Source organism: Uloborus diversus, chromosome 7 (genome assembly GCF_026930045.1).
Source record: "Uloborus diversus isolate 005 chromosome 7, Udiv.v.3.1, whole genome shotgun sequence".
NCBI lineage: Eukaryota > Metazoa > Arthropoda > Arachnida > Araneae > Uloboridae > Uloborus > Uloborus diversus.
Window position 1 is genome coordinate 115,448,368 of NC_072737.1, and position 26,038 is coordinate 115,474,405.

The 26,038-nt window shown below is 33.6% G+C and overlaps 1 protein-coding gene across 1 annotated transcript in view; it reads right to left on the bottom strand.

The window, feature by feature from the left end:
- The window catches only part of LOC129226850 (transcription factor GATA-3-like), a 67,844-nt gene that overhangs the window by 17,611 nt on the left and 24,195 nt on the right, over positions 1 to 26,038 (bottom strand). Inside the window, exons 6-7 of the mRNA XM_054861480.1 lie at positions 18,521 to 18,666; positions 5,482 to 5,607 (exon numbers count right to left, since the gene is read on the bottom strand). Coding sequence (XP_054717455.1) covers positions 5,482 to 5,607; positions 18,521 to 18,666 — 272 coding nt within the window. The remainder of the gene's footprint in view (positions 1 to 5,481; positions 5,608 to 18,520; positions 18,667 to 26,038) is intronic.

Below are 26,038 nucleotides of genomic sequence, written 5' to 3' on the forward strand. Positions count from 1 at the left end.
TACTCGGTTGTATTTAGAATAACATAGGAATGATGTGAAAAAATATTGGATTTCATATTCGAATTCAATTTCGCGTTATTTTGGTTTTACGAAAAAATTTCAAAGTGTATGAATACTTTTGGGAGCCACTGTATATGAAAATTATAAGAAGTAACAAATAAGTTGAATTGTGAAATGTTTGTTTTGTCACCTTTTTCCAGCACATTATTTTTTGAAAAATTTCATAATAGTGGATTGCTTGCTCAAAGGCACCTTTTGGGAACACTTTTCTGACTCCCTTATCCCGTTCCTCTTCTAACATATTTTACATTGAAACTTTATCAATTTATTATTTCAAAAATGTATATATTTGAAGAGTTTTATTTTTTGAGGTATACCGTGCAACGCCGGGCAAGCAGCTAGTATACGCATAAAATAAAATCTGTTTGTTGGACCTTGTTTATGATGCTATGTTTACTCTTCCGTTTTTGGCGTATAAATAAAGTTTGGAATAATTTTTCCTAAATTGTGAGGTTTTTATTTCGAGCAGCTCTTGATTATTAGGTTTATATGCCTCTATGCAGCAGTTATGTCAATTAGCTTTGCGCCACTACTGGTGAGAAACAGCAATAAATTCTGGTTTTAAATTAATGATTATTGCTCTTTTTTTATGTGTACCACTATTGTCTCCAGTAAATGGTGTAATGAATGAATATAGTAATAATCAGAGCTGACAGTGAGATTTTTCACAAAACCCGATATTGAACTCATAGTATTCCTAAGATCTTGACAAGAAAATCCAGCTAATAATTCTTAAAATGTATTCACGTTTTTTTAATTATTTCTGTAATACATAAAATACACAGCCAGCTCAGTCAATTCCAGTCGAGGACTGCAGTTTCGTGCTTACAAACACTCCTCAGCCCGGCATAGGAAAGTGACTGAGCTAGAGATAGAAAACCTCTTAAGGACGCCAAGAGAGCCAAACAAATTGGTAGCTAATACAGAATTAGCACTGACCAGACGAGTGACCGAAGCAATGGTTCGGTTCAATTCGAATATTGAAGGCAAGGCAGGTACAGTAGAACCTCCCTTAAGGGACATCTCTATTTAAAGGACATTTTCTCTTGTCCCAGTGCCTTTGAATAGGGATCTCCATGTATTTGCTTCTAATTAAGGGACACTCTATTTAAGGAACAGTCACAGAGAAAAAAAATTACCAAAAATTATGTATAAGTGCATAAAAAAGTGAATTTACTGGAGTTCAGGTACACCTTTTCCTCTAAAAATTAATTCAGGAGAGTTTAACATTAACATATAACATATGTTACAGAAACAAGCATTTAATGTAAAAGTCTTGCAGAGAGTTACATGCATGATTCGCCTACCCAGATAATTAATCAAGTAGCTCAAGGACAAAGGAGAACGCACAGAAACTGACTAGCATTTTATAAAAAAATTGAAATGTGAACACTAATTGTAATTCACAATGTTTTGCATTGTAAATTAATGACATGAAAAAAATTCATGCTATGAATTACTTCAAAATAATTGCTCTATGCGGCAAAGCTTTGGACTTATCAAATTTTTGACTTAAATAAAATTAATAAAGCAATAAAAACTTTAAAAAAATCATTAAGTGTGAATCTTATTTAGTTGTGTGTGAAAAATGTATAGTATTTAATCTTAAATGTTAATAGTTTGTTAAAAAAAATATATGTATATACTGAGTTCCAGAAAGAAACTAAAATATACCTTCGTAGAAGGGACACCTCTATATAAGGGACATAATGTCTGGTCCCATTAGTGTCCCTTATTGAGAGGTTCTACTGTATATTCAGTAAGTTACCACCCTATTATTCGTGCTGGGCTGATAAGTGCTTATAAACACGAAACTGCAGTCCTCGGCTGGAATTGACTGAGCTGACGGTGTATTTCATGTATTTCTGCCTTAGCCCTGGCTATAGGGCGGTAACTTACTGAATAAATTACTGTAATAGTTGTCAATTGTTAATATTAAGAATGGGGTGGAAGTCCGCTGCTATTGTTGTCATCAAAGTTTTGTTTTATCAACAAAATATTTAATAAACGTATCTTTTTCAGGAACAAAGCCTAAAATTTAAGTACTTCAAACAAAATCCCAAAAATCCAAGATATCTATTAAAAGCCCAAGGGCAGTTCAAGAAATCAGAATCTGAGGGGAAAACCCAAGTTTGGGCTGCCTAATAACCAAAGATTTCTTTTGAAAACCCAAGATATAGGGGGAAAACCTAAACTTTGGTTGCAATGGTAATAACCTATAGATAGGAAAAACCATAGACTTTTAATAAGAGTCCCATAGACTAATAATAATCTTATTATTAGTCTATGGGAAAAACACTTTCTAATGCAAAAGATGCGAACTTATAAATGAAAAGACATTTGAGAAATGTTTTTTGCATTTTTTGTTGTTGGTAACCGTTTCATGTAAAGTTGGAAACCTGCATCTTTTACATTGAAAGGGAATTTCTTATGACCTACGTTACACGTGTCTGGAATTTAATTTGAATATTTGTACGTTAACACTTTTGATTTATTCAACTACCGCAGAAAAGTAAATACTGCCAGCTCCGCTTAATCGGGTAACGAATAAACGAATACCCCGCTCATACGAATAAAACCTTCCGGAACCGAATATTTCCCCATAGATGCAATGTTAAAGATCCCAGCTTAATCGAATAGTTTCCCCGGATAATCGAATAATAATCAGCTTTCACACATATTTTTGTTGAGAAAATTTTTGGATAAATTATAAAGAAATTAAGTAAGAACAATTTTTCACGTTAAAATATAAAGTATGTAATATTTATCGCTATCATATTCCATCAAAATGTTTCCACTATTCTATCAAATTTCTTTGGTCTTAGTCATTACAAAAAAATAGTGCAGTCGATAATTACACATTTCAGACGCTGATAATTATATAATATTAAACGTAAGCTACGGTAGTGAGGAGGGGGGAAAAAAGAAGTCAGAAAAGAGTGTTTCCAAAAGACCTTGAGCAAGCAATGCCCTAATATGAAACCTTTAAAAAAATTACGTATACTGAAAAAAGGTGCCAAAAAAGATTCCATAACTCAAGTTGTACTTTTTATAATTTTCATACGTACTTGTAATTGTATACTAATTATTAAACTATTTTGTTGTTTATTTAGCTTATTTCAAAATATTTTTAGCAATAACATTAATTATTTCCTTTATATAGCTATTGATTGTTTATTATTAAGTTTTAAGACAAATGTTGTCAATTTAGAAAGGTAAATAAAATTTCCCCGTTTAATCAAATAGACCGCTTTATCGAATAATATTTCTTGGAACCAACGATATTCGATTAAGCCGCACCGACAGCACGTTGTTTGAGCAAATAGCGCTATACTATACACACACACACGACCAAACAAAAGATAAGAAACGAATCAAATGCAGAATTTTTGAAATGCGATGTTCAATAAATGTTTCATTAAAAAATATAGAGCTGAGTAGTCCGATTTTGTGTTTAGCGCAAAATATATTAGGTACCTTGAGTAATAGCAGAGGGACGAGTTGCCTGTTGTATTACCTCATCGGGACCATTTTCTAAACCAGGTGTATATTACTTCAAAAGTTTGCACTTTCAAAGGAAAATTAAGCAACGAAACTTTAAGATAAAAGTATAAATTTTGGAAAATGTAATTAAAAAAAAGGAATAAGAAAAAAGAAAGAAAGATTTAAACTCATGTCACCTCATATGTATTTGAATTCAAATTGATTGTAAAATTTCAAAAGTTATTTGTTTCAATTATTTCAATTACTTACTTATTTAATCCCCTTTAATGCAGGGGCTTTGAACTTAAGTGCATCCTAGAAATCATATATGTTTTCTGTAAGTATCATCCCTTTTTAAAGTTATTTCATTAATTAAAAAAACGTGATTTTTGTTTTTTTAATGATTTTTATACAAAATGCTCAGCGGCTCCACAAAATTTCAAAATACTTCTCAAATCACCAAAGATGCTCCTCATATTGTTTCTCCAAAATTGGAAACCCAGTTAACAGGGCAAATTTATGCGAGACAAAATGACATTTTTGATCAAACAAAAATCTGAAGTATTACAGTAAAATAGTTTTTATTATAAAACTGACATTTTTTTCTCTTCCATTTCATCTTTTATAACTAAAGTGCTAAAACAAAAACAAAGAATTATTTTTACAGTTTTATTTTGCATTTTTCACGCTATTGTTTGGTTCGTGAGTTGTTTGACATTTTTGTCAACTAAGCTTTCGGAATTCTTAGTACAAAACAAAATTTATGTGAATTCTCAATTTTGTATGAATTAATTCGTTTAGCTGAGGAGTACTTATTAAGATACAGAAGTAACAATAAGAAAACTGTTAATCTGAATAATTTTTCACGCATTGGATTAAAATAATTGAAGTTCATGTGTTGTGACAGAATGACAAGAATGTTTTGATTCCATTAATTAATATAAAAGTGACAATATATTTTAAATATTTTTACAAATTCTGTAAATAGTAATTATTCTTATGATTAATTTGTTGTAATCTAGCTAAATTTGGAGTTAATTCCATTATTTTTTTCATCTAAAATTATCTTAGTAACGTAACCTGTAAATAGTTTCTTGTAATGTACAATGTACATACGATCTCCTAACATTCGACTGAAGTATATGGTCCCCGGATAACATTTGTGAATGGAATAAAAAGAAAATACGAGGAGCATTTCGAGTTTTGTCGAAACTTCTCTAGGATTTATAAATAGCCACAGCCGACGGCGGGATGAGTTAGTCTCGTTTTAGTTCTTGCTTTGGAAAGCCTTGCGCTGTGTTTTTGCGTATTTTGATGTAAATACGTGGTTGACCGTTGAGTATACGGTGTTAATCGATATTTGCCTAATTGCTATGGTTAATTTAGCAGTTGTAACGATATTTCTTGCACATAGTTGTAAATAAATCTCCTGTGTTTTTTCAAGAACTGTGTCGTCATTTCAAGAAAGTTTGAAGCTGCACGGAACTGATAACAATATTTAAATGAAACAGGAAAATACATTGCACTTGGATCATATAAAGTTAGTGAATAAAGTATAATGTGTGAAACAATTTGTAAAATCATTCCAATAAAACTAGTTTGAAAACAAAATCGTAAAAGGTATAATCTTCAAGGATATTTTCAGCATATTTAATGAAAAATAATCGAAGTGATCATCTCTTTAATGTAAGTATTGGGGTCACTCCCAAAAAAAAAAAAAAAAAATCTTGGCAGTGGCGTACACTGAAACCTATAGGCTCCCTGGTGTAGTGGTACTCCCATTACTGAAGCTCGGCGCACGCCTCTGGCGATAGTGAGAAAATTTATAACGAATGAATAAGAATTTACAATCAGTGGTTGCAGTTGTGTCATTCTACAGACGCTTTTAATGTTATCTCATTGTTAATAGAGTATAAAATAACAAAATAACTTACGTACATTGTGCAATTTGAAATAAAGACCGCACGCATTGCAAACGGGCTCGCCGTGGTGGTTTCGCCTCCATAGAGTAGTGTTCGTTGTTTTGCAGTTAGCACAGCTGGTACCGATTCTTTTCGAAGAAGACTGCAAACGGAAAAGGAAAATGTCAATAGTCGGAATTGCAAGTTCTGCAATTGATGTTGGATTCATTATTGGAGTCAAGTTTTTATTTTTTCTCCTATACTAGTATTTAACTAAGTATCGGCAAGGGAATTGCGCTAAAAATCTTTACCAATCTGTCGAGAGGTAGAAATGCATGAACTTATTTTTCAATAACAATTTTGAAAGTCTCCGACTGTGAGGGTCGACCTCATATTAAGTTTAATCTAGTTGAATCTCTAGGGTCAGAGCAAATATATTACAATAAAAATTTTGAAAAACCCAGGGCCCTGAGGGTCTACCTCATATATAAAGTTGAAAAAGTTGAATCTCGTGAGACAGAAAAAATTAATTACAATAACACTTTTGAAAAACTCCGACCCTGAGGGTCGACCTCATATTGAATTGAATCTCGCAAGTCAGAACAAATATCACTTTCTTATAGGGTTAGTTAGGGGAAGTGAGCCACTAGGATAAGTAGATCACGACCCCCCCCCTCCCCCCCGAAAAAAAAGAAATATACATGAGACTTTCAAAGTAGGAAAATTTCCAATGATTTTTCTAGTATTTATTCGTGTAAATCTAGCTGTAAAAAGTAATGAAGTGACATACATATACAAAAAAACTTATAAGTTAACATTGCAAAACGTTTGAATGCAAAACGTCCAATTCTTCTGTGTTGTAAAATATCCCACTTTACCAGTTAAGGTTTAAGACAAATGCTTTAAAGCACTATTATCATAGCGTGCGAATCCGCAACATCTCTAAGACAATTTCTGCCAGTTCAGGAGAATCCTATATATAAACTGAAAAGGCTATTAATAAATTCAGTAGCATTCTCTATTGAGCTTGGAATGCGATCCGTAGAAAACAAATAACAGAAAGAAAGCAAGAAACTTAAGTTCCTTGAAAAAATATGATTGTATGACTTAAGAGTTTACATTTTTCCTCTTCTTGAAGAATACACTTTTTAAGTTGCAATTTATCTTTCATAACGGCAATTGCACATCGGAAATTGTTCACGTTGAGACACTAAATCTATCTGAGAATGGTAGTCAACAGTATCCTCGTGATACACAAGTTGCGAATTTTCACTCCCGTGGCGTTTGGCTCTCCGCCACTTGGGCAAAGCATAAAGCGTTCTTTAAAACACGATATCTTAAGATACACATGACTAACTTGTTTCTTGGCTTGGAATCAGAAACATAGCATTTGTTTCAATTTTTCATTATTTATTTTACAGGTTACAGTTTCCTTGTTATTAATGATGACAGACGTAAGGCTGCTAAAGTTTAGCTTCCAGCGCTACCTGCTGGCACAAATTTAAAATGGAGTTAAAATCCATGAAAATTAATTTAGTGCGTTTGCAACGGATTGACTGTACTTTTGAACTGTTCCGGATCTAACAGTCAGGGGGCTACGGGGGAAGAAACTGCATTTTGTGATAAAATTTTGAAACTTGACATGTTTGCATACATTGTATATACAAATATTTTAGGAAGGGGAGGCATTCCAAAATCCCCCCCAAAGCCCCCCTGGCAGCCATTTTTGGTCCAAAACCAAAAGTGGTGATTTTTTTTAAAAAAAATATTATAAATTTTTAAATTATTGCTTGTATCACTCCATAGATGTTGATTATATTTTTTACCGTTTAAAGCTCCATTAAATGTCTAATTTCCGAAATAACTTCACAAAAAGTGGTTATTTAAAAAAAATCGATATTTTTAATTTTTAAATTCTCTGACGTGAATTCACCCCCTCCCCCCATTACATAATTACTGGTTTCTAAATTTAATTAGAGTTATAACAAAGTAGGGTTCCAGTTATCCGAACTCTAATTGCCCGAACTGACCAATTATCCGGCCATGATGCACCTCGTTTTTTTTTTTTTTTTTTTTTTTTTTTGACTGAGCAGGAATAATCGAAACTATTTCCAAAAGGTATAAGAGAATAAGGATTTACAGGAAAATTGGTGAAATTAATGTCAAGACAACATAATTTTAATAAAAAGATTTAAAGTTTGAATGAAAAATGTCTTATTATTTCTATCATTGCTATTGTTGCTGTTGTCAATTCTCCGTTACCCGATTAATCACTTGTAAGCTTTTGCTCATTTTATGGGAAAAAAAACATACCTAAAGGGTATTATAAAATATCTCTAACTACTTCTTACAAAAAGATTCACATCGATGCAATGAAGACACTTTTGACAGAGAAGTTTTTACAACTTAAAAATCCGAGAAAGAAAGCACCATCCCAATGTTCAAATTTTGAAGCACCGTATTAAAGCTGGGGCTTTTAATGTTAATTTTTATTAGATCACAGTTTTCAACCAACTTTAATATCGTTTCTGAACCTTTGAAGGAGTTGATTCTGTGTTTTTTCCCATTTTATTGCTATACTAAAAGATGTACATATATTTTTTAGTAAGTATGCTCGATGGTTACCAGTTTTCGTGAATAATATTCTTCTTTAACCCACAAACCTTCAGACGTACACAAAGCCTTCGAAGAAGGAATATTTGTTGTAAAAAAGACAATAAACGTGTTTTCTGTAATTGGAATGAACCATGCTTACATGCAAAAGCAAAACAATGCGGTGGTAAAAGGAGACGGGGGTATAATTGGTCTATCACAGATCCAATTGCGTTAAGAAGATGGATGTTGGTTGGTCTTGAAGTTATCGATTTTTTACACAATTTGGAAAAGTTCCCTCGGCTCATTTAAAGAAACACTGTATATACGCAATGAAGAAATGTTAAGTTTTCAAAGCCTGTTTTCAAGAAAGGTCTTGAAGAGTCAAGCCTTGAAGAGCAATAGCTGAACATGGAAATCCATTTCTTGAAACACCGAAAGAATTGTTCTCATTAGAGAGGAATATAGCAGTAGACGAATAATATGTGGAGCAACTCATGAAGATTAGGCAAGTTGGGGGAAAAAGTTACAACAAATTCATACAGAAAGGAATTGTGACTAAAAAGTCAATTCATATTCACGGGTAGAAAAAAAAACTTTTTAGTCTTTCATTTTTACAGAAAAACCAGTACGTATGTTTAATGAAAAGATTAAAATTCAATGGAGATTCATTTTCAAAGCTTTTCATTATTTGCGATATCGTACATTTAAACCTGGACGAATTTCTCCTCTATGAAAATCAACCTCACCCTCCATCGATTTCAATAAATGGAGCTCTTTGAACGGGAAATAAGTCAAATTATTAACATTTCTGCTCAATGAATTAAGTAATAGTATTCCTACTGATGAAGACTACTCGAGAGAAGACGAAAACGTTTTGAGAAAGGATGCTGAAGATGAAAATTATGAATGCCAATTTTAAAATAAGTGCAGAGATACATTGTGATGCTATTGTCTATGATAGTTCTTTCATCGTTCACATAAAACGACCTAGGACCGAAAATTTTTTGTTTTAGTATCTGAAGTCTATTTAGGATACAGATGCAGGACATATAAGAGGAATAGGAGAAATATATCATTTTGGAGAAAATGGTTTGCTTCCAGAGAACTGGATCAGTTTCTTTCGCAATGCGCATAAGAAGACAGAATTGTTTTTTATGATTGCACTGCCTATAACATCTTGATTTGCTCTTAAAGATTCGACGGGGATTTTCATTGAATACGACACCTCTAGCTCCATCAAATCACAGGAAGCTGAATGTAGGATTTTCGGACATGTTTTGGATGCTGCAGAAAGAGGATACAGAAGCATATGCGTAAGAACTGTTGGCGCCCGCTGTCATTTTAAGCATATCATACTTCCATGAGTTGTACAAAAAGGGGAGAGCGAAGATAGGGCTTTCATTTGTAGCTGGAAAACACTTTCGGCTAATACTAGTCCAAGATTTTGCTCACAAATTCGGTCAGCAAAAAGCAGTTGCTTAAAGAGGGTTCGACTCATTCTCAGGATGTGACACGACCTCTTTGTTGCAAGCCGGGGAAAATTGACGATGTGGAAAAGATGGAAAGACTATCCTGATTGGTGCATTTTTATTCCTATCCTAATCTCAAAAAAAAAAAAAAAAAATACACCTGATTAAAAATTTTAAATATCTTATCGAATCTTTGCTACCCGTCTTCATGTAACTTCCGTCTGTAAATGAAGCTAGAAAACGTTTTTCCACCAGCAAACGAAGATCAGTGATTAACTTATCACCTACAGCTAAAGCCCTTCGGCAACTTATTTACTGCTTATCAAGGTAGATATCAATGGGACAGTATGCCTAAAAATTTAACCTGAACTTAAATTTATGATTTTGGGGTTTACAGTAATTGATGAGAAGCACGTTCTTGTTTGTTTGAGTTTGCTCGCAATTTAAAGTGCTTAAAGCGAATTTATGTCACGCAAGTGTAAAAAACAACTGATCTGAAATAACTGAGGGTGCTTCAAAAATGAACTTATCTGCACATCGATGTGTAAATACAGCAAAAGAGAATGCTATGTATCTGTGTAAATTACTTGTAAATTCAAACGTTTTAAAATCATCTTCTGTATAATCATTGTACACATCACTTACTCAGATTTGTTGTTGTTTTAGTCGTAGTTTTTGCAATAGTGAGTAATATTTAAATAAATAACGATTTTATTTATAATAAGAATATTTTTATCTTTCTTAACATAGCACTAAACTTCTTATTGCAGTAATTAATAATTTATTCCTGTTGCATCGTTTAAATCATAGAACTGTCACGCCGCTCATTAGAAAGCAAAGAAGTATAGGGAGAATCATTAGTTTTGAAATTCATAAAATAAAACTGCTATTACTTTTCTCAGCATCCGGAGGAATTTTCCAATTCGAAACGATAAGATTACTTCTAGCCGTTGATGCTTGGACTTCAAATGCAAATAATTAACGTGGAATAACAAAGTCAAAGTCGAAGTTTGCGCCTCTTGTAATCGGTTAAGGAATGTAAATTAAAACTTAGGTCTGGACTTAAACGGATTGCCTCTTCTTGACTTTTAATTATACGTATGAAAGATTCACTCATACCTAAGTGTCGTGCTACCTTTGACCCACTTTCTAGTTGTTCAAGCATATAAAAAATCTTAACCTTTTCTTAAATTGTCGCAAAAACTTTCGCTTTTTGTTTCCATCTTCAAACTTCAGATGAAACAGCGTACCTAGGTGCTACAATATTTCATCACCCTCGTATTTAGAATAAATAATTGAAAAATGAGGAGTTGTGGATTATAAACACTCATAAAGCTATATTTATAGTGCAGTGTGTGGGAACTTTCGCGCAGGCAGTGATGCTGAAGGGATGGAAGTACATTCACGAAGTCGATGTTTGGTACTGAATAAAAAAGCCGAAACTTAGCACCACGATTCCTTTCCAAATATTTTCGTGTTGAGAGCGAGAAATTCGCTTTAACTCTTCGTTGCTCCCGAAAACCTCGCGTTATAGCCAGTCGGGTAGTATAGCCAGTATAGTAAGTCGGATCGCGTTGTAGCGAGAGTCTACGTACATGCAAAATTCACATAGTCAGAGTAAAAAATGAACCTCTACTAATGCCAAAAAAATGTTTCAAAAACTTTGGAAAATAACGTGATTGACAATGAATTGAAGAAGCAGCAGTTCAATCAAAAATGAAATAGGTAAAATGTATTGAAATGAACTGCATCTTGGGAAACAAAAAAGGCAGAAATAAGGGAACGAAAATAAATTGCATCTGATTTCACAAATGAGATTACAGTTTTTCAACTAGAAGAAATGATGCTTAGTTTTAACTCTTAAAATTAAAATCTAAAAAGAAAATAGTGATAAATTTGAATAAATAAAAAAAAAGTTATTCAAATCTTTTGTTAAGTTTGTAATTGTAAATAGAATTCCCCCCCCCCCAGGCTAGTGTTTTCAACTGCAAAGAATTACAACATCTACACTACCTCTATTGATTTTTAGCACAAATGCAGTTTGTTTTAGAACTGATGTCTAGCATTCGACAAAATTTTCAACTATAAAACATATGTACTATTCAGTAAAAATGCACTAATGTATTCGGTAGCTTATTTACTGCGTTACACGTTACAATAGATCGGCGAAACTATATTTAATACAAAACGATTATATTCCTGGATATTTGTTTTTAATTAAACGAAGCTATAAATTTATCTAATTATTTTCCGATAATTAGCAACATAAAAGTATCAAACAAAAAATAATATTCATTACTTTTTGCTCAATTTTACTCCACATAGTTATGCAATTTCCCATATTAAGTAGCATTTTATGCAATTAAAATTTATTACTTACCATTTATTACAGACAAAATATCTCACTTCTCATAAAAATTTGCTAATTTGTCTTTTCGTTCCTCCTTCCAAGTGCTTGAAGAATTCTGCAGAATAATTTAATCCAGGCAACTTATTTCTTATTCACTTTTCAGGCTCACCTGACGGAGTTCGAAAAGCTTCAAGTAGACTCCGAACCACTAGTACATGATCGGCAATACCGATTGATAACAGTTATATCCTTGTAGGGGTTCGAACCCGATGTCTATGGCGAGGGAGCAGTCTGCTCAATCCATTATACCATTGGATGACATCTTATCCATAATGACGTCGTTTGTCCTGTTACATGCATAAAATTTGCAGATACCACATTGAAACGCATGATTATTTTGTTGATTTTTATATCGAATGATGCGATTTCTAAAATCAAAACGTACTTTTTTTGTTATCTTATTTAAACGTCAATTTTTCGTTTGCTGAAAACTGTCAATTATTTTAACAAAAAATGCCTCACAAAATTTGGAAACGTCGTCACGCAATTTCGAGCGTTACATTCTTAATGAATATTAGAACATGTTAGCATTGAAAAAAATGATAACATGGTCTGAAGTTTTCATGAAATCGTTTGCTTTGATTGGACGAATGTTAGACTAGCTTTTGAAAAGAAAAAAAAAAGAAAAGAAAAACCTCAAATGGCAACGTAAGATGCGAGATTTTTATCTTCGATCTAACTTCTGTAAAGAACTGATTTTAATCTGCGGTGGCAAATGTTTGCTTTCAGGGCTCGGCCGCTCGGCGTACTCTTTAAGTGAAATTAAGTGTGATCAAGAGAATGATTTTTGCTAGCACGCCAACAAATTTCTTAAAAAATTATAAGCAAACTGGTCAAAAGTTATAAACAAATTCAGATCAATAAAGTGCGAGTGGAAAACTATGAGTTGTTCAAGCTTTTAAAGTGACGTCGAGTTTTTTGTGCTGGCGGGAAAAAAATTAGCTTCAAGCTTTCGTTTATGTAACCACAAATTATGTAACTCATTACTCCTATACCAGAGGTTCCCATGGGTGCCGCAGGAAGAGATGAGGGGTGCCGTGAAGTGCCCATGGTTTCAATATGCAGTTGAACTCTCTAAATACGATCACGTTTAATACGGAATCACGGTTAAAACAAACATTTTGTTCTTTAAGTTCGGTTTGCTATCTAATAGGGAAGTTTTTGATTTTTCAAATTTATTTTTATATGATAGAGTAACATGTATGAACATCATAGGTGAAAAAATTTTTGCGATACGATAAGTAGTTTTTTTTAAATTAATTTTTAAAGTTCAAGCGCTTGTGACGTCAGATGGCACAGGAGTGACGTCATGCGCTCTTCCGCCGCTGGAGAAGCCGAAGGACGTGCAGTTGACTTCGAAGACGAAACGTAAGGCTTACCTTTGTTGTTTAATTCCTCGCGTTTCTGGAACATTAAACCTCTCATCCTCTCGGAAATATTCGAATACCATCATTGATGTTACTTGAGGAAGATTATTAGATTGTACTTTAACGAATCCGGCCTCCATAGTGTGTTCAAAAGGATTATTGAATTTCTAAAAAATAAAAATATCAGCGCGCTCAAGATGTCCCTAGCGAAAACGAGGGATCTTTGGCGGAAGGCTGCCCATTCGCGCCCTGTGACGTAGGCTCGTGACGTTTCAGAAGAGCGCACTTTTGCGCGTAGATTTTTAAAAATTCATTAAAAATCAACCACGGTGTTTTAAAATTCGGCGATGGTGAATTTTTTAGTTTTGAGGGTCAATTAACAATACCCAATAGTCAAAATATGAACATTTTATAGGTTGCAACTTCCCTATTACATTAAAAATGTCCCGTTTAATATGTGGATTAAGCTGAAAGTCTCGGCTAAGACGAACAAAAATTTCTAACCTCTTTACTCAAAATGTTCGTGATTGAAAACTAAATTTCTTTTTTAGAAATTATTCATCGTTTTGTTATAGGTAGTAGAAGTCCCAATGCGGATCGAGAACAAAATATTAAATATTTTGCATAGAAAATGATGCCCGTACACTTGCTTTTCTGTGGACATTTCAATTTACTTGGAGATAAAGCTGTTCATTTTCCATTGTGGATTAAATCCGATTTCGCGATTTATTACCATTTGTGTATTAATAGTAATATTTTTTAAATATAGGTAAGCATTTCTTTATTTTTTCACAGAATCACTCATTCACGGTTCTTACGAATAACAGCTAATACGAACAAATTCGTAGTTTGACATTTTGTATTAACTTAGTTCCAACTATATATAGCAGTTTCTGAGAGAGGTCTTAGAGAGAGGTTCTTAGTCACAATGAGTGAATTTTATATTAATGCCGTTTACAAGCTTTCAATTTCTTAGTAGTAGTAAGATTGTTGTGAATGATGGAAATTATTATTCAATCACATAACAAAGAATGGCAAATTATAGATTGGAGGATAATAGTAGAGTAAGAAGAAATTGAAAATTTGTAAGCAGCAGACGCTTAAAATTCATTTATTGTGACTTAATATGGTTTACCTTTTAAGACACTGTTATATAATAGAGATATACTAGAGTTCCGTGAAAAAATTCTTACTCTTCAAAGGGTGCCGCGAAGTGGAAAAGTTTGGGAACTCCTGTGCTCTGTACTTTAGTAAGTAATCCCTAAACTGGGTGCTGTGGTGCCCTGGGGTGTCACTGCGAGAGATGAAGAGTGTCATAAGGAATTCATGGTCCGGATGCTTAGGGCTGGATATTTTCTTTTCAAGGAAAAAGTTTCATAAATGCTATCTCACTTAATGCTATCTTTTCCCCTTTCCTTCGCTATTTGTCTCTTAACTGATGTTACGTCACAACAACAGAGCAACAAACCGGGAAAAAGGACAACTCTATAAATTGCACGAGGTACAGTTAAACAACACTTCAATTTCCACTTTGTGCGTATATTACCTAGGAATTAATAAAATGCATCTTCATAACTTTTGGGTTTGTCAACAGAGCTATTTTTTCTAATTTCGGAAAAATTGTCGCATTATAGCGTATATTGCATTATTCATCATTTTTCTATTGCGTTACACACATTGTCAATTGATATGAAATAGCCAATCAGTTAACTACCGGGTTTGAGGTCTGCGAGTCGTTCTAAAAGGTGGCAGGTTTTTGCAAATTTAGAAGCTACTGCTAAGCACATTTTTAATATTTTTGTCACATTGGACTCGCTTTCAGTGACTAAAAAGTCAACTCTAATGAAATATTTTCAAACTGCAGTAAGAAAAATCCTTGTGCTCAGGGAAAAAAGGGTTCATTAGAAGTACAATTTTCTACCTACTTCTTACTAGGAGAAAAGCGGTTAGTCCAAAGTAGTACTGGTAAACCATAGTAGCTTGTAAACGGATGTTACCAGAAATCAATGCCTCTGGCATTAAGCCGGTTCATTGTAAACCCACCAAATGTGTTAAATAATATTTTTCAAGTAAATTCCGGGCAGCCACGGTTTTCCTTTGACAGAATAGCTGTTGTATTAACTCATGGTATTTTATTTATTTCCTGGCTGTGGTGGGCCGATCGGTAAGGCGTTGGACTCGTAACTGGAGGGTTAAGCGTTCGATGCTATCCGGTGAAAGATCCTTCATATTTGTTAATGGTGACTGGGTCACGTTAAATGTATCGTGCTCGCAAAGTCATCCAATTTCTCACAGATGGATGATCACTTTACACCATTGTTACATACGCGGGAAAAAATACTAATTAACATATTTGCCCAGTGATTGCAGTGAAAACAAGAGTAAGTACTGCTGTTATTACTACTGCTTTATCAATTTCATTCACATTACATTATACATCCGTTCTATTCAAATTTAAAAAATGCTCCTTCTGTATATTCATCAGTGACAATATGCAAAACTTATTATTGTTATCATTACCAGATATATCTCTAGAGTGTTTTTCAAGAAGTGACAATGCTCCTTGACATTTTTAGAGGAGAGAAACTAATCTTATAGGAACGAAATGTGCAAAGATAACTAACTTTCGAATGATAAAATAGAAGAATATATGCCTACTCTTTCGATTTTTAACATCAAGACAATATTTAACACAGTTAATTTTAAAGATAACGAAATATTCAAACGTAATCTCATCAAATCTCCAATTGTTTTTCCCTTTCATTTTCTACAATCCTAAACTTTCATTTTAAATACAAAGCGTGAAAATACGATAGACTAAATGATTGGGGAGAATTTCTGATTTTCATTGCATGAAACACGTTGATAGAGGAGCTAAAAATATCTATGATCATATAGCATTCAAATGTAATCTTTTTAAATCTCCAATTCTTTTTTTTTTTTCCTTTCATTTTCCACAATCCTAAATTTTCATCTTAAATACAAAGCGTGAAAATACGATAGACTAAATTATAAGGTGTTCCCTATTTTCAATGAATGAAACACCTTGATAGAGATGCTAAAAATAGCTGTGATCGTTTAATTTTAGAGTTATTAATACTACAGTTCATATCTTGCATCATACATAAATTTAAGGTCGCAGCAAGGGGGAAGGGTAGTAAACCCAAGGTGTCCATATAGGGGGGCAAGGGGGGCCCCCTTTGAGATGAGAACTTCCCTGCTTTTAGTGCTTTTTTCTTTGCAAAAATGTAAAAAAAATTCTTTTCTATCCATCAATGAATAAATTATTAAAAACATCAAATTTTGATATCTCTAATCTGTACTGAAATCAGTTTCCATAAGGAAAATATTCTGTTAAATCATTGGAAAAATATCTGAGCCCCCCTTAGAATTTGCATATGGGCGCCCATGAGTAAACCTGCCCCCTTCCAGAACCTTTGGTTTTACCACATATTGCCAAACATAATACCAGCTATGATCCCCCTCCCCCTTCGGCAGAAGGTAAATTCTATCTAGCTGCGCTAGTGCATCCATTCTGCCTTAATTAATGGAAGGCACCTCGACATTCCTGAGCAATATCCTACGAACATACGAAAAATGCGACAAACAGATGTTCCTCGCTTTCTATATATGGTTAAGAAATAAATTCATCTGAGGGAAGTTGCAAAAAAATCTTTCGGAGTTCAGCATCTCTTTCCTTTCATCTAGCGTTAGGATCGCCCTCGGAGCGGAGCTGCAGCCTGAGATCTGCCACAGCTGATAAGATAGCCATCTCATCTCCTATAACTGCACCTGTTTCGGTTTGCTGATCTGGCAGTCGGTAGTCTGGTTTTTCTCGGAAACGCCCCATTTCATCCTAACTACGAGAGCACGCCTCGGGAAGAGCAGAATGATGCCTTCTCTGCTTAGACAATAATGGAACCGTTGTGGCAATTTGCTCTTCTCTTTTTGAAAATGGAAATGTCAGAACACTTGTGATGTCATGTGTAGAAGCGTAAAAAATGAATTTCAACCTGCGCTCCAATTAAAATAATAGTTAAAAAATATTAAACTTTGTCAAATTATTTAACAAATAGTTAAATCCTATGTTCTTAGGCATGCTCTTTCAGAAAAAAATACTTTTAAAATTTCGGAAGCAATCCCATTCTGTTGAAAAGTAAATTCTTACCCCAGGCTCATAGCAACCTTACAAAAACGTTCTTCATTTCTTTCATTGTTATCACTTATTTGTTATCTTATAATTAACAAAATAACAGGTATTTAATAGTGCTATATAATGCAGTAACCCCTCGTTATATCACGCTTGTCGGGATATTAAAAAAAAAAAATTATATTAATTTGAATTTTTCGCATCTTGAATTCAAATTATGTTTTTCGCAATCACGAGCGTGTGTGTCTATGAATGCGCGTGTGTGTTTGTGTAGGCGCATTTGTGTGTTTGTGTAGACATATGTGTGTGGGTGCGTGTGTATGTGTGTGTGTATGTATGCATGTGTGTGCGTGTTGTGTATGCAGTGCTGTGTGTGTACGCGCGTGTGTGTAGGTGTTCGTGTGTGTATATGTAGGCATATGTGTTTGTGTCTGTGTGCAGGCATGAGTGTGTGTATGCGTATGGGTGTGTGTGTAGGAGTGAGTGTTTGTGTCTGTGCGCAGGCATGAGTGTGTGTATGTGCACCTTTCATATAGTGAAGTAATTTTTGAAATAGGTGCAGTGGTTCCGGAGATTACCTCGAACATATAAACACACAAAAATCCGCCCTCTCTCTTTATAATATTAGTATAGATTCATTTGGTCAAAAATACTTTTTATAATCAAATAGAAACTATTTCATTGTAAACATCTTTGATTTTTCACTTTGCCCCATGAAAAAAAAAGTTGAAATTTTTCCTTTTTCCTTTTTTTTTTTTTGGAAGGCTAAAATTTACTGTTAAAAATTTAAAAATATATATATTTCAATGAAGGTTTTGCTATAAAATACAATGTTTTTGCTCTTGTTCTGAAATTTTCAAAATAATTTTTTTTCATTTTGAAAAAGCTCAGTCATCTACCATTTCACTTTGCCCCCACATTCCTCTACTATGCGTGAATCAATTGAAATGTTCAGAAAACATGAAACGCTCTTATGAATCATAGATTTCAAAAGAAGAAAGAAAAACGTATTGGACGGAACAATGAAACTCTAATAAAATATCCTAAAATATTTGAAAAAAAAAAAAAGTTATATTTTCACTCACCAGACGCCGTTTCGGTCTGACAAGTGGTCTACTGTGGCCATTCATCTTGTAATAGAGGCCGCAAGCGTTGCACAGGTAGTGTCCAGTTCCATCTCTCCTCCAGAGTGGGGTAGAAGTGGCACCACAGTTGACGCATTCACGACCTTCTGGGGATAAAGTGTTTGTATGGTAGTTTTAATCGAAATATCTCAATTCTGCATACTTGCATAGAATTTAAGACCTCGTGCAAAAAGGGAACAGCTAGCTCCTCTTTTTATCCTTCCTTTTATGTCTCGCGTTTGAAGGAAAATACAGGGTGTCCGAAAATTTCTTTGACAAACTTTAAAAAATCATAAAAAAGCAACAAATAGTCGTATAAATATGCGGTTTGAGCCACAATACTTTACAGGCTCAAGAAATTTGTATGACATAGTAAAAAAAAATTATATATATATATATATATATAAATATATATATATATATATATATATATATATATATATATATATATATATATATATATATATATATATATATATATATATATATATATATATATATATAGAGTCATTCCATTTCAAATCAGGCAGGCAGGTATGAAAAGTGTCATATGACCATCACCGATTTTTTTGAAAAAAATACAGTAGTTACAACTAAGGGACATATGAAATATCCTAAAAGGATTTTGCAAGAAAATTTTTTTTTCTTCAGTTACAGCCTATTAAAATTCTGCACAAAATCCGCCATTTTGGAAAAAACCGGCAAAACACTCCATTTGAAATGGACACTATTTCAAAAATATTTAACCTATTTGAAAAATTCTTTTTTCTAAAAATAAATAAGGAACCATATATCCTCTAGACATCGTTTTTGAAAGTTTAGTTAGGTTTTTTGATGAAGAAAAAAATTCATTTTTGCCGCGAAGAAACTGCATTTTTACCGATTTTATGATTTTTTTTTCTCCATAAAAAAAGTTTTTTTTACTAAACGGAGATGGCAGTCTAAAGCCCTTATATGATAGTTTCATAACATATTTTATTATAATTCTTGGATGCATACAGCCTCGGAAATAAAATTTGAAATTTTGAAAATTTTCAAAAACTAGCGATTTTTGAAGTGATTTTACTCAAAAAACCCATTTTTTAAAAATCTCAAAATTGGCTCATTTGAACCCCATACAATGTTTAACAAGTGGATGTACACCGCATCCCGTATTTTTTCCCATAAAATGTTTTATGATTTTTTGAAAGTGACCTTATCGCCCATGGCATGCGTGTAAAATAAAAATTTCTAATAATTTCAGTAACTGAAATTCTGAGTATATTAATGCCTAATAGCTACAATAACGGTGCACTTTATCAGGAACAACTAAAATCTTACTGACTTCTAATAATATATCAGTAACAAACCGCTTTTGATGACCCAGTCAATTCGTCTTTTTGTAAGACTCTGTGTGTAGCCTTTAGATAGAAGAGCATTTGGTGATTATATTAATGACTAAGAGCTACGATAATGATGTACTTTATCACTAACAGTTAAAATCTTCCCCTTTTTTTTTATAAATATTAGTTTATTTTGTCTCCAAAGCTATGCATTCACCGTTACTTTCATATGCAGCAACGAATAATATTTTTACTCTTTCAATTCTCTTTCTCTTCAACTCAGTTACGCGACAGGGAAAACCATCAAAGGGAAGAACAATACAATGCATTTAAAATGATTAATTTTAATTTCGTGCTTTGGTTGTCATTGGCGAATGTTGTCACATAATTTTTGGATCCTACCTCGTATGATTACTTTTAAACGTAAGAATATGTATACTAAATTCAAACCGCAAAGCTCACTTGTAGTTTAAGAATTGAAAAGGCCCACCTGTTTTATGAGAGAAGTAATCAATTGAACATGGTTGTAAGTTGAGGTAACCAAACATATCTCACCAAAGGTAGCTTTTATAGCCAGGGATCCAATTTCTAACAAAAGAAGTGCAGGATCCCTATAGTCTTCAGAACTTATTTTAATTCTTAAGTGGTCTTAGTCCAGTCAATAGATACATTTTACCTTGCAAAAAATGGGGTCAAAGATTTTATTTTCTTAATTTGTACATATTGGTGCCGACATGGAAAAACCAAGTTATCCAACACGAAAGACCCCGGGAGAACTTTTGGGGGCCGAAAAACCACAAAAATTTATGACTTTTTTTGTTTTTTTTTTCCAAAATATCTCCGAAATAGTTCAACTTAGAAAAAAGTTTTAAAAGTAAAGTTTAAAGAACATAAAATTTCCTACAACTTTTGCATTTACAACTTTTTTGTAGCACAAATAACAAGCTTGCTATAGCTCTTTGAAAATAGGCAGTTTTCCTCCACTCCGAAAAAAAAAAGCTTTCGCACCGAAAGCAAGGCGTCATAACTATTAGAACTTGAATAGAAACTTTAGTTTCAGAGAGTTTATTGACAGTTAGAGTAGTTTGAGTTTCTTGCTCCCCCCCCCCCCCCTTCTGGACACAGAGTAGCAATTTTGTCTGACAGATTAGTTCCCACTAGACTCCAAAAACAAACGATGTATTATGAAACTGAAATACTTATATACACATTCATTTAAAGCACATACGACGATGCAATAATAAAAAAAACCCTTCCCCACTGCTCACGAACTAACTTTTCTGATCTGACAGAGGTAGTCTTCATCAGACTCCAATAATAGATGATATATTGCTATTTGTAACTGGATTACACAATATATACGTTCATTTGAGGGATATAATTCGTACATTCTAGTCTAATTATTGCAAACAGAGATGCGATTTTTAAATATCAATGTGAAGGAATGAATATTAGGCAGCCAATAAGCAAATAATCAAATCAACACAGTCATGCATCCTATGCTCTGATACAATAATAATAATAAACCCTCCCCCACCGCTCACGAACTAATATTTCTAGTCTGACAGAGGTAGTCTTCAGTCAGACTCCAATAACATATGATTATATCGCAGTTTGTAATTGAATTACATAATCTTCTCATTCATTTAAAGCACATAATTCGTACCATCTATTCTATTACAAGCGAAAATGCAATATTCGAATATAAATGTGAATGAATAAATATTAGGGTGATAATAAGCAAACAATAGATATAATAATGCGTAAATAAAGGTACAATAGTAATACGTAATGAACACTTTGAAAAAATTCTGCAGAAACTGACTTTTCGAGGCATGAAAAACCCAAAAGAATTACCTTTCAAAATGAAAATCAAGATGTAGAAGCTTAATACAGATTAATTACAGACAGAATAATACAGATTTAAATTACAGAGAGATTCTTTTGACCTTAAAGCAAATAGAGAAAGGACAACAGAATACGCTGTGTATCTTCTTCGAAGCCGTTTTGAAGGTCCAGGTTCTCCCGGGTCAGAATCTGTAGGGGGTAGAAAGAAGCTGTGGTCCTTTAGTTGTTCATCTCCTTGTTGCAGTAATTCCAAAAGCTCCTGGAACAAATCATCTTCTTCAGCAGTCTCATCCAAAGATGAAATTTCTGCAACATTTTCACAATTTGTGCCACTGCAGTGTTTGCACGTGCTGGAGCATTTTAAACCTGCCTTGTGACAAGAACAGGCTCCAGTACAATTTTTCTTGCAGGTACAAGGCACAATCTTTAAAAGATTCTGAGTAACTGAATCTCTTTTCGTGCCAACATGCATTAGACCTTGCTTTCTGCGTTCTCAACCCCATTGCTCTGGTTCAATTATGTTGCCCAACTAACTTTGAATTTGGTGGTAGAACCAATATGAGTGATAACGTCCAGCATCCTTCCCCCCCCCCTCCCCGCACATTGGAGGTAGCCCTGCAAGATTTATCTTAGCCCTGTATACTAGTTTCATAAAAAGATTAAATTGCAAAGTATCCAAAGATAGGTTCAAATACTTTACGTCACCTATGTATAATATTTGTAAAATGTTTTCTCCAGCTGCAGCTAAGGCATCATGATGACAGATTGGGTTCATAAATACTTCAATAGCTTCCTTAATTTCAAGAGTTTTTTTTTTTTTTTTGACTATTTTGTACAATTTAATTTTGCCTTGGCCAAAGATTGCCGAAATCGTATCACACCCACTAAACGCATGGATGAAAAGAATATTGCTGGGGTCAAACTTAAAAGATATGGTGGGGAAAAAAACAAATCACAAGCATTCCCTCTTCCAGGTTTTAAAAAGAACAAGTTGCTGAAAGGCTGTCCTAAAGCTGTCATCAGCACCAACAGATCTATATCCTCTCGCCCACTATAACAACCTTTTCAATTTCTTTTGCCTTTGAAAGAGCAGCAAGTAAGTCGGCATCATCTTGAGTCTGCCTGACTTCAATGCTACTCTTCGAAATATGTCTCAAGAAGTTGAATAAGACAATTCTTGTTGTTATAATTTGCCAGTAATCTTTCTTGAGGAATTCAGTTAACATGTTAGGTTCAACCATTACTTCAAGGGAAGAGATTGATTGCTCATTGATATAGCATTTGTGACAGGCAGTGTGAATTGTCACTTCTTTTAAGAACTTCAAAAAACGCTGATGTTCTTCATTTTGCCGTTTTGCGCTGCATCTTTGAAGATTTTCTATTCCCTTCTCCTTCACGATCTTTATTTCGCATTCATGCAAACTGAGCTCGCAAATAATAATTATAACAATTAAAAAAAACACCTTGGTCAGGCGTAATCATTTCTAGGGAAAAAAACTATAATACAGAACACACAAATTGATAAAACATACTCTCGCTCAAACCCTGAAGTGACCAACATGAGTAGCTATTGAGTCGATTCATCTCATTTGGAGAAAAAAAAAGGGGGGGGGGATGGAATGGGAGTGTTTTGTTTAAGTTAAAGGGAACAGAGGCATTTACCCTCAACTGTGAAAGACAAATGATTTCCAAGGTCAGACTGCCGGCGTTTCTCCTTTTTTCCTCCATTATCCGATGCGCTTTCACGCACTTCACTGGGGGGTTCAGAAAAAGTGTGACTTTCAAGAAGCTGTAACTTGCTTGCTTTTCATGCTACAAAAATGTTGTAACGACAAAAGTTGAAGGAAATTTAATCCCCTTTAACATTTGCATTGGAAGTTTTTTTGTAATTTTAACCATTTTTGAGATATTTTGAAAATACTACAAAAAGTCACAAATTTTTGGGGGTTTTCGGCCCCCAAAACTTCTCCCGAGGTCTTTCGTGTTGGATAACTTGGTTTTTTCATATTGGCACTAGTATACACAAATTTTAAAAATAAAATCTTTGACCCCATTTTTTGTAAGGCAAGCTCGTTTTTTTCTACCTATTGACTGGATTATCTAGGCGGTCATTCCAAGCTCGTCAGCTTGCGAGATCGAGATTTTCGCTCACGCGATTGGTTGTGATGTATAAATGTCACAAAGTAGTATTCTAATCTACTCGAACTTAGCTTGCGGCTAGGTTCGAGTAGATTAGAATACTACTTTGTGACATTTCTACATCACAACCGATCGCGTGAGCGAAAATCTCGATCTCGCAAGCTGACGAGCTTGGAATGACCGCCCTGAATTCGGTCAAAAATACAAAAATTTGAGTGAAACAAATAAGGAAGTATGGGAGCTCAGCTCCCATAACAATTAGGCGCTGATCAGCAGAAAAATATATTTATATAACGAAGTACAAAAAGACGAATTGACTGGGTCATCAGAAGCGGTTTGATACTGTTATATTATTAAAAGTCAGTAAAATTTTACTTAATGCTGATAAAGTGAACCGTTATTGTAGCTATTACGCATTAATATAATCAGATTTTCAGTCACTGAAATTATTAGAAATTTTTATTTCACATGCATGCCATGGGCGATAAGGTCGCTTTCAAAAAATCATAAAACATTTTATGAGAAAAATACGGGATGCGGTGTCTATACACTTGTTAAGCATTATATGGGGTTCAAATGAGCCAATTTTTAGATTTAAAAAAAAATGGGTTTTTTTGAGTAAAATCACTTCAAAAATCGCTAATTTTTGAAAATTTTCAAAATTTCAAATTTTTTTTCTGAGGCTGTATGCATTCAAGGATTATAATAAAATATGTTATGAAACTATCATATAAGGGCTTTAGACTGCCATCTCCGTTTAGTAAAAAAAACTTTTTTTTCATGGAGAAAAAAAATCATAAAATCGGTAAAAATGCAATTTTTTCGCTTCAAAAATGAATTTTTTTCTTTATCAAAAAACCTAACTAAACTTTCAAAAATGATGTCTAGAGGATATATGGGTCCTTATTTATTTTTAGAAAAAAAAATTATTCAAATAGGTTAAATACTTTTGAAATAGTGTCCATTTCAAATGGAGTGTTTTGCCGGTTTTTTTCCAAAATAGCGGATTATGTGCAGAATTTTAATAGGCTGTAACTGAAGAAAAAAAAATTTTCTTGCAAAATCCTTTTGGGATATTTCATATGTCCCTCAGTTGTAACTACTGTAATTTTTTCAAAAAAATCGGTGATGGTGATGTGACAGACCCTGCCTGATCTGAAATGGAATGGCTCTCTCTCTCTCTCTCTCTCTCTCTCTCTATATATATATATATATATATATAATCTTTGTATCAGCACAGTAAGAAAAACAAACTTTAAGCGATGTGAAATTAGTGTTAGCAGCGTCAAAAAGCATAAATTGCAGATTACTGCAGACACGTGTTTCGGTGTTACAGGGAACGCCTTTTTCAATGCAAAAGGAATGAGCTAAAGGACGAAGCTCATTTCTTTCGCAATTTGTGTCAATTCTTCTGCAATTTGTGCTTTTTAAAGTTGTTACTTCTTATTTTGCTTTTTAGCACAAAGGTGATTATGTATCTTAATTAGTACTTGTTTCAAAATTTTGTTCACAAAGTTACGATTCAGTCATTACTGAAATAATAGTTAACTATTTTATATGTAACTTTTTGTAAATTTAAAAATAAATAATTTTTTATGATTTTTGACACAAATGTATGATAAATTGAACAATAAATTGAATGTAAGAAATTTGAATGTGTCGAAATATACGTTAAAATTATAATAGCCTTCATTTCGTTATTTCTTCAACTCATTTGGAGTCGTGGATTATTTAATTGGCTAAAAAAGGGTCGTGGAGTGCAAAAGGTTGGAAACCACTGTTCTAAACTATAGAACTGGATTCAACCACTCACCCTTTGTTGATCAACTTCTAGAAACATAAAGAGAATGAGATCGCTGCTCTATTTTGCTAAGACTTTCCGAAAGGAAAACGATAAGAAAGTTACAAAAAAGGATGAGAGTGAAAACGAGGAGTAGAACTGAAGAGTGACGGAGGATGAAATAGATGAACAGGAGGAGGAAAAAAAAACTATGGAAAAAAAAGAGAAAGATGAAGAAGAGAAGTGAGATGAGTAGAATTGTAAAGAGCGACGGAAGGGTGAGAGAGATGAACAGGAGGATGAAAAAACTATAGAAAGAAAGAAAGAGATGAAGAAGATGACTGAGATGAGTAGAATGGGAGAACAACGGAAGTATGGGAGAGATGAACA